The 9,914-nt window shown below is 52.2% G+C and overlaps 1 protein-coding gene across 1 annotated transcript; it reads right to left on the bottom strand.

Annotated features, from left to right (window-relative positions):
- Nucleotides 1-3,787: 3,787 nt before the first annotated feature.
- MESP2 (mesoderm posterior bHLH transcription factor 2) lies at nucleotides 3,788-6,463 on the bottom strand. Its single transcript, XM_027957498.3, has 2 exons — nucleotides 5,618-6,463; nucleotides 3,788-4,481 (listed from the first exon to the last, which is right to left on the bottom strand). Exons 1-2 carry the CDS (start codon nucleotides 6,446-6,448, stop codon nucleotides 4,212-4,214), a joined length of 1,101 nt encoding a protein of 366 aa, XP_027813299.1. The 5' UTR covers nucleotides 6,449-6,463; the 3' UTR covers nucleotides 3,788-4,211.
- Between the last annotated feature and the right edge of the window lie 3,451 nt (nucleotides 6,464-9,914).

Genomic DNA, 9,914 nt, shown 5'->3' with positions numbered 1-9,914 from the left:
TAGGCGTTTATGCGCATTATCTCATTTGCTTCTCAACAGGTAGATAAGGACCGTCTTTATCTCAGTTTTGAGATAAAGAAACTGTGGAGCAGGAATATTAAGACTCAGGCTCTAATGCGGAGGGTGTTTGCTATGACCAGTGTGTTCTCTTGGCAAAACTCTATTAGTCTTTGCCCTGCTTCATTCCGCATTCCAAAGCCAAATTTGCCTGTTACCCCAGGTGTTTCTTGATTTCCTACTTTTGCATTCCAGTCCCCTATAATGAAAAGGACATCTTTTTTGGGTGTTAGTTCTAAAAGGTCTTGCAGGTCTTCATAGAACCGTTCAACTTCAGCTTCTTCAGTGTTACTGCTTGGGGCATAGACTTGGATTACCATGATATTGAATGGTTTGCCTTGGAAATGAACAAAGATCATTCTGTCCTTTTTGAGATTGCATCCAAGTATTGCATTTCAGACTCTTGTGACCATGATGGCTACTCCATTTCTTCTAAGGGATTCCTGCCCACAGTAGTAGATATAATGGTCATCTGAGTTAAATTCACCCATTCCAGTCCATTTTAGTTTGCTGATTCCTGGAATGTCGGCATTCACTCTTGCCATCTCCTGTTTGACCACTTCCAATTTGTCTTGATTCATGGACCTGACATTCCAGGTTCCTATGCAATATTGCTCTTTACAGCATCGGACCTTACTTCTATCACCAGTCACATCCACAACTGGGTATTGGTTTTTGCTTTGGCTCCATCCCTTCATTCTTTCTGGAGTTATTTCTCCACTGATCTCCAGCAGCATATTGGGCACCTACCGACTTGGGGAGTTCCTCTTTCAGTATCCTATCATTTTTGCCTTTTCATTCTATTCATGGGGTTCTCAAGGCAAGAATACTGAAGTGGTTTGCCATTCCCTTCTCCAGTGGACCACATTCTGTCAGGCCTCTCCACCATGACCCGCCTGTCTTGGGTGGCCCCACACGGCATGGCTTAGTTTCATTGAATTAGACAAGACTGTGGTCCGTGTGATTAGATTGACTAGTTTTCTGTGATTATGGTTTCAGTGTGTCTGCCCTCTGATGCCCTCTCACAAGACCTACCATCTTACTTGGGTTTCTCTTACCTTGGACCTGGGTTATCTCTTCAGGACTGCTCCAGCAAAATGCAGCCGCTGCTCCTTAACTTGAATGAGGGGTATCTAATGTGGAAGCGATCCTCCATTTGGGGATGTGGTCGTTACCTGCTCGTCACCTGACCGCTCACAGCACTGGCGTTCACAACACCTGTGTGGCTGGAGGAACTATGTCTGGAGGATGCCAAAGGGACAGGCAGAGCCAGAGACCTGTTTGCAGGTGGTAGGCAGAACAAGAGGTGACTAGAAGTCCAGTCGCTCAGTCTCGGTCCAGAGCTTTGTCTGCAGGTGGATCCACCTCTCCCAGCCAGCGGGTGATGGCATGGCCTTAAGATGAGCCAGAAGCAGCAGGGGGGTGGTGCCCTCTCTGGTGCCCTCTCTCACCTCCCCACCCTCCAGGAGACTCCTCAAGAGGCATGTCCTCTGCACTGCAGGGTCATTGAAAGGCCTAGGAGAGGTACTCAGCAAATTTCCAGTCTCCTGTGGATGGTGCCTGGGTCCCCAAGAAGGTAGGGGTAGACCAGTCATCCCAGAGAGGGGCCAGCCTCCCCTGCAAGGCACTTCGTGGAGGTGCAGCCAAGAGCAGCTCTGCCTGGGATGGAGCCATAAATCGAGGCAAGGGGCTGATGATCCTGAGAGGCAGGGCTGAACCTGCGCTCCCAAAGGGTAAGGACAGGGGTAGGGGCTGACCTAACCCCCCTGGGCCCTGCCTCCCCCACTCCGGCAGCAACTAGGAAGTGTCCCAGGCAACTCCAGCTGGGGCGACAGCAGCCTTTGGCCTCTGCCTTTGTATCTCCCGGAGGAACACCTCTTGAGGGGAGTTGGGAGAACAGGGTTGCCAGCTTCTAGAAGACGCTCAGCTCTGGCTGCTGCTGGTGGGAGCTCCACTCCAGCCCCTGACGACGTCATTAGTGACTGGACCAGGAAGTACTTCTCTCTGTCCCTGTAAAGACTGTGCCTAGACAGGTGGGAGCCAAAGGAAGGAGACGGGCGGTTATTCAGCTCCACCTCTGTGCAGGTGTTGTGAGACTGTGGAGCCAAGACCTTGGGTCTTCTCAAGAAGGAAAGAGCACTGGACAGGGAGTCAGGGGCTTGAAGTTCCAACCCAGCTGAAGGGCTGGATAGAGTTCTCCTCTCTCTGGACCTGTTTTCATAAAAATGAAAGAGCAAAAAATATCCATTGCTCCTGGACCTGGCTGGGCCTCAGCCCCAGGTTCCCAGGTCCTGGCTCCATGCACTGAATCACACTCTCAGGGTGGGACCCTGGAACCAGATGATTCAACCTGTTATTGAGGTGAGGGGACCACTGGACTGGAGCATCTCTGGGGTCACGTAACTCTATCCAGGTATTCTGTATTGAGCTTTTGTTGTTGTTGTTTAGTTGCTAAGTCGTGTCCAACTCTTTGTGACCCCATGGACTGTAGCTCGCCAGGCTCCTCTGTCCATGGGATTCCCTAGGTAAGAATACTAGAGTGGGTTGCCACTTACTTTTCTAAGGGATATTCCCGACTCAGGGATCAAATCCACATCTCCTGCATTGATAAGCAGATTCTTTCCCACTGAGCCACCTGGGAAGCACTGAGCAATTACCATGTGCCAAGCCTAAGAACCCTGAGAGGTAGGGTTTATAGTCTCCACAGCTGAGGAGACAGAGGCTCAGGGAGGTTTTGAAGCTTGCCCACAGTTACACAGAGTTAAGAGCTGAATGAATGTACACCCACGGCAGTGGCATCCTGTGTCCATCTCCTTGCTGTATGCAACCTCGGCTGAGGTTTCTTCCTCCTCTGAGGGGGCTGGCAGCTCCTACAGAGGGCCCTGGGGTAGGAAACAGAACCCACTTCTGAAAGGTTGGGGGACTGGTCACCTAAACCAGTTCCTCTTTTAAGAGGTGGAGAAACTGAGGCACAGAGGAGTGACTTGCCTGGGGTCAAAGGGCACATCAGCAGACAGCGGGTCAGATGGGAGGCCCTGCATGTGGGAACTCATGCTCTGCTCTTCCTCCTGCCCTCTCTCTCACACTGCACCATTAGAACGGCCCCCAGCCTGGCTCCATTTCCATGAGGCTGCCATAAAGACCGAGGAAGGCTCTGACTAGGCTGTCTCATGGCAGCGCCGATAAAATAATACACTGGGCCTAACCCATGGGAAAAGACGCCGATGCTGAAAAGACTTAAGGCAAAAGGGGGTGGCAGAGGATGAGACGGTTGGATGGCAACATTCAGTGGACATGAATCTGAGCAAATTCTGGGAGACAGTGAAGGACAGGGAACCTGGCATGCTGTAGTCCATGGAGTTGCAAAGAGCTGGACACAAGTGAGCGACTGAACAACAGCACACGGGAGCCACACACAAGCACCTTTTGGGAAACAATTCCACCTAACTGTGAAAGAGCCCTGTGGGTCAGCAAGAATGCACCCAGGAGAATGGGAAAGGGCCACAGTGGTGGGGTTGAGGCAAGGGGACAGGCCCAAGTGTTCACCCACCTTGCCCAGCGGACCAGGTGGAGCCCCTGCACGATAATTACTGTCAAATTGGCAATTGAGGGCCTACATCAACCTCAGTAGGCCTAGACTCCCAGTGGGGAAAAGCAGCATGACTTGTTCCTTGCCCTGTGGGAACATTTTTACTTTTCCAGAAGCAAGAAAAACCCAGGTAGACAGAAGAAAAACAGACCACACCAATTTTTTTTTTTAAGAAGTACAAAATCTAAGCATATAGATTTCTTCTCACTCCCATCCCACCCACCACCCACCCCCCGTGCACTCCCCTACCAGTCCCAGCCTGGCCAGCCACTGGTGGTCAAGTAACCACCATCTTACTGCCACTCAGGCTGTGCCCTGCAGAGCACTGGACATTCTAGTGGATGTCGAGGAGTGGAGGGACTGCCCCAGCCCCGACTTCAGCCAGGGAGGTGACCCCCTATCTGCTTTAAACACTGCTCTATGAAAGACATCACTTGGAAAAGGGATCCTTGATAAAAGAAAGCCTGAATACTACTGAAGTAGCCAATGATGTGGGCAGCCTACACTACAGGCCTGATTCCTGGCTGAAAAGGGGGGTGGCCTTTACTACTGGCAGGCAAGGCCATTAGTAGAACATGCCCAGGTGAGTCCCCGCCAAATCTTCTTGCCAAAATTCAGGGCAGCCGCTGAGCGGAAGGCCTGAGTTCTGGGGAAGGCTTTCCTCACTGAGCTGTAGGGTAGGGCCTGGTCCCTGGTCCTCCGAGTTGGGCAGCACCTCTGGAGGGTGGCTCCAACATCCCCACTGGGTCTGAGGCTGGAGTCGCTGGCAGGCAGGGCGGGGCAAGAGAGGAGGGGTTTCTGGCAACAGACAGGACTCCGGAGACACAGAGATACCCTGAGGGAGAGAAGAGCAGCAGGTTAGTGGGCCACGGCCTCAGGCCCTGAAATCCCAAACCTGAAGGTTGCCCATAGTGTGGCTGGCAGCTGCTGAACAGCCCTGGGGCTATAGATGCGCTGAAGCACAGTGGTTAAGGGTACAGGCTCTGGAGACACACTGCTGCTGCTACTGCTGCTAAGTTGCTTCAGTTGGGTCCGACTCTGTGCGACCCCATAGACGGCAGCCCATCAGGCTCCCCCATCCCTGGGATTCTCCAGGCAAGAACACTGGAGTGGGTTGCCATTTCCTTCTCCAATGCATGAAAGTGAAAAGTGAAAGTGAAGTCGCTCAGTCGTCTCCGACTCTTCACAACCCCATGGACCGCAGCCTACCAGGATCCTCCGTCCATGGGATTTTCCAGGCAAGAGTACTAGAGTGGGGTGCCATTGCCTTCTCCGGGAGATACACTGCCAGGGTTCAAATCCCAGCTCAGCTACTCACTAGCTGTGAGAACTCGTGGATAACCTCTTTTAGTCTCAGCTTTTTCCTCTAAAACACGGTGATGACAACAAAACCCACTTCATAGGGCTGCTGGAGGGCTGATGAGTTAATACACGTAAAGTACCAAGAATGGGGTTGGGCACACAGTAAGCATTCAGTAAATCTCCTTTATCAATATGCTATTTTATGGAAGCTTGAGGAAAACTTGAAGGTCACCAGTTCCAAGCCCATCTACTTAGGAAGCCCCTACCCTTGGGACAGCCAGGCCTCCCCTCCATTCTCACTGCCCCCGACCTCCCCGCAATACGGAGCACGGAGCACCAGGAGGGAATTTCCTGAAGGTCCCTGCTACCTTCCATCCTGTAGTGTTGAAAGCAAGTCTTAAGATTCCCCCCTCCTCCACATGGCTGTGAAGGCGTTTAGGTAGAGGTGGGGGTGGCCTTAACTTCCCAGGGGCCCACCCGTCTCCCCAAGGAGGTTAGGGTCCTCTTCATCCCTCCGCTTCAGTTTCTCTCCATCCCTAATCAGGATTAGGTAACCCGGGATCTAAAAGGCATGAGATTCTCGGGAGACCAGAGCTTACTCACCCCCTCCGTTTCCAATCGAAGCCTGGGGACCACTCCAAGGGAAGTGGCGAGAGCCTGGGCGCGCACCTGGTACACTGCAGCCAGCTCCAGAGACGCGGGGGGCGATGTCCAGGGCGTGGGCTGGTTCCGGGGCTCTGGGGGTGTCTGCGTTGCACAACAGGCTTGAGGCGGCGTCCAAAGGGCCGCATCAGGGGCTCTTCCTTGAGAGAGCTGCGGGGGCGACTGCATCCCGGGGCAGTAAGGGGGTGTCAGCCAGGGTCCCATGTCGGGGACCCTGCTCCCCAGGCGCTCGGGCGCCGCTAGGGCCTCGGGGCGGACGGGCGGGGACCCGCAGGACACCGCGGCACCGGCGGCCGAGCCGGAGCAGCAGCCTTGCCTCTGCGCCTCCGCGGAGCCGCCGTCGGGGCACAGCGCACAGCCCCGAGGGGGCGCCGCGACACTGCGCTGCCGGCGCCGGCGCTGCAGGCTGTCCTCGCTGAGGCCCAGCACGGCCGACAGGTGTCCGATGTAGCGGATGGCCAGGCGCAGCGTCTCGATCTTGGTCAGGCTCTGGCCGGCGGGCGCCACGGACGGAGGCAGAAAGCGGCGCAGCTCGTGGAGGGCGCGGGCGAGCGTGCGCATGCGCAGCTTCTCGCGCTCGCTGGCGCTCTGCCGCTGCCCGCCTGCCGGCCGGGTGCGCGCTCGGCTGGGCGCCGTCGAGGCGGCCTCTGCGGCGCCGCGGGCTGCGGGCACCGGCTGCGAGGGCCTGCGGGCGCGGTCGCAGGGGCATGAGCCCGAGGAGTCCGAGGAGGAGGAGGCCGGGGATGTGGAATCCGAGTGGCCGACCCAGTCCCAGCCCTGAGGGAAGATCCAGTGCTCGTGGCCGAGGAGGCTCTGCAGAGGAGGCGACTGGGCCATGGCCGGGGCTGGCTGCGGGCTCCTCGAGGCAGGCCGGGCCGGCCACCTCCAGGACTGAGCTTTTATTCGGACCGAAGGTGCGAGGTGGACCCCCGCCAGGTTGCGGAGAGGTGTCAAAACCCACAGAGCCCAGGGAAGGTCTGGGCAGGGGGGCCCTGGGAAAGCGGGCCCATTTGCGGAGGTGTGGATTCTGACTCCTCTAGGGGGCTCTAATGGAGGTCCCTGCTGCCGGGGGAAGTGTGGAAGAACAATTCGCATCTGGATGGAGCCGCGAAGCTTCTCACCGTGTTCCCACCCACCCCGCCTCGTCCCCTGCTCCGGTGCGTGCCCGGACCCTGACAGTGGTGGGCAGTGGCACCGTCTAGGGGCGGCCAGGCAGTCCCTCAAATGACTCATGGACCCCTGCAAAGAGTGGCCGCCTCCCTCATCACCACCCTCCGGGAGGCTGTGCCCAGTAACTCCCGCCCAAGTGCCTAAAATTGTGCGGGGTAAGGCGTCAAGATACACGCCGAGGGACTTGCTCACAGTGATGGCGGGAGAGGGGGTTGGGGAAAGGAGCAGAGGTCCAGGGGGACCCTTTCTGGGTTCCCAGAACCCGCACTTGCTGCTTCGCCGAGTGATAACCGAGAAGGTCATCTCACTGTCCACAGTTTCTTTCCCTGAAAAATAGGACAGAGCCAGCAGCTCAGAGAAGAGACATGGAGCGTAGTGGGTGATGAAAATGAGGGAGGGTGGGCCCCCAGGCGGGCCTGAATCAGATCCTCCTTATTTGCTGTGTGACCTTGGAGAGTTCATTTAACTCCTCTGAGGCTCATCCTCATGACAGTAATAACATAAAATACCTACCACCTAGGATGATCGCTGGTGCTAAATGGAACCATCTATGAGACCACTTAGTAGAAGCCTGGCAAGTGGGCTAAATGTTTGCTACTATCATTTTCTAAAGAAAGTATCAATATTTATGTCTCAAGATGCTTGTGGGCATTAACCATTTAATTTGTTTAGCAACTTATGAATGTCAGGCATGCCAGAGTGAACAAGAGAGTTGTGGTCTCTGCTGTCTCGGGATTTCAGTCTTATGGGGAAATATGTCGGCATATAATTAGTAGCTCCACTGCTAGCTTGCTGTGTGTCCTTGGGCAGCTCTGAGCCTGAGCTCTTAAAACAGGAGTAATAATTATACTATCTGCTCACAGGACTGTTTTTACAGTCTTATAGTATAACCTTTGACACAGTAAAGTTTAAAAGTGCCCACTCCTCAGCAATAATTGCAGTTTAAAGGAGGCGTCAGTGTTCCTCATATCTTCCGAGAAAAGGCTGAAATCCAAGGCTAACGGCCAAGTGAGGACCAGGAATGGTTGAGGTCTGGCCACAGAGGCAGAGAGGTTACAGCTGGGCCTTGAACCATGATTAGGATGTGCATAGGGAGAGAGGCAGGCAGGTAGAGAGCATTCTGAATATGGGAACTGCATAAGCAGAGGCCTGGCAGGGGGACTTCCCAGTGTGCTTCGGTGTGCCAAGATGATGTGAAGAGCACAAGCTCACCTTGGCTGGGGCCATGCTAAGAAGGTGGATTTTACTCCTAAGACAAGGGGGAGCCAAGTGACTTCTGAGCAGAAGTGTGACAAAAAAAAACAACAACTCAGCATTCAGTAACTAAAAGTTAATGTGATGATGTTTCAAGAGTAGCTTAACTTGCACCAGCCTAAAGTAATAAATGGCCTTGTGGTAGTTTTGTGACTGTTTAAAAATTAACTTTTACTTACACCAATTATATAACAATATGTTCTCTGTGTAAGAAATGGAAACATAAAGCTGGACTCCCTGTAACTGCTCCCCAAGGGTCATGTGTCCTTCTAGACTCGGTCCCTGTGCACTCCCAGAAACATTTGTATCCTTAGAAAACATATGGTATAAATGAGATAACATTATGGCAACTTGTCTGTAATTTGCTTTTTCTCATTCAGCAGTGTATCTTAGAGCCTTCCATGTCAGGACGTGTTTAGCTGACTCATAGTTGGTCTTAGTTGATTTAATTTTAACTGGAAAAAAAAAATAATGATAGGAGGTGCAGATAAACCTTCAATGATGAAATTATATCACTTTCTCCTCAGAACTTAATTCTTTAAATATTGGAGAAAATATGCCCAAGTTACTACTCTATGATAAAATAATAATTGACATCGAAAATAAGATTGGTCAGGGCACCTGTTTTTAGTTTAACTACTATCAATAATGAGGGCACATAATTAATTTGTCCATCACACAAAAAGAAGGTGGAATCAATCAACAATGGCCTTGATTTCAAACAGGAAGGAAGCAATTAGTTATGCAATATTTCATGATTTAAAAGGGTTTAAACCAAGGTTAAAAAAAATAGTAATCCTGGGTACTTCCCTGGTGGTCCAGTGGTTATGAGTCCTTGTTTCCAAGGCAGGGGGCGTGAGTTCAATCCCTGGTTAAGGAGCTAAGATCTCACATGCTGCATGGCGCAGCCAAATAATAATAATTTAAAAAATAATAATCCTTTTTTCTAAGGAGAGGGAGATTTAGAAAATAGTCAATCCTACACTTTTAAGGATTAAAATAATGGCAAATCATTATTTATCCAAGGCTGTACAATAATACTTTAAAGATCTTGACATATACTATCAGGAAATTTATGTAGATGTAACTGATAGTTATAAATGGGATTCATCAGGTTTCATGTATATTTCTTGATCTGGACTCTGGAGTGTCAAATTGAGGTGCTGTTGATATTGAGTGCTCCAACTCACCTCTTTTCACTGCAATATAGTATTCATAGCATGCTCACACCATAGTCAGTCTCTTTTAATGCACCTTTGGTGTGTTTTTAGCTTTTGCCAAAGAGTGCTGCTTTGCACAGGCAACTAGGTATGGAGTGGTGGAGTGGCCTTGTGATTCCCAGGAAGGAACAAGCCTGGAGGGATCTCCTATGAGAGCACTTGGTGAATTAGGGGAATTGACCATTGGCAGAGCCCTGTGTACTGTCCTTTCCTCTCTAGCATAGCCTGGCTTCCTTCTGTCTTAGTTTGGGTTAGTCCTAGAGCCCAGGCCTCAGGCTGACTGTGGGATGGCAGAGCATAAGTTCTGGGAGGTGTGGCCCTGGAGCTGGTCCACTGTGGCCCCTGGCTCTTCGCTGGGCCCCTCAGCCAGGCTCCGGGAGCACAGGGGCACACTGCTGGCCCCACTCAGCGTTGGGAGGCAGTGTGGCTTAATGATTAGGAGCCTGGACTGTAGAATCAGACCTAGGTTTAGAGTCCAGGCTTCATCCTTTCTCAGCTGTCAGAACTTGAGCAACTTAACCTCAGTTTTCTTGTCTATTAAGTGGGGATTCTCATTTTCAGGGCAGTTGTTGGTGCAAAAGCAAGATAATGCATGTCTGGGGACTTTCCTAGAGATCCAGTGGTTAGGACACTGTGCTTCCAACATCACAGGTGTGGGT

The sequence above is a fragment of the Ovis aries genome, chromosome 18 (genome assembly GCF_016772045.2).
Source record: "Ovis aries strain OAR_USU_Benz2616 breed Rambouillet chromosome 18, ARS-UI_Ramb_v3.0, whole genome shotgun sequence".
NCBI classification, from domain to species: domain Eukaryota; kingdom Metazoa; phylum Chordata; class Mammalia; order Artiodactyla; family Bovidae; genus Ovis; species Ovis aries.
This window is presented reverse-complemented; position numbering and strand designations above follow the sequence as displayed.

Coding starts and splice junctions, on each gene's coding strand:
- MESP2 (XM_027957498.3), bottom strand. CDS start 6,448: ATGGCCCAGTCGCCTCCTCTGCAGAGCCTCCTCGGCCACGAGCACTGG. Junction 4,482..5,617: donor AGCTGGCTGCAGTGTACCAG/GTGCGCGCCCAG, acceptor TCTCTCCCTCAG/GGTATCTCTGTGTCTCCGGA.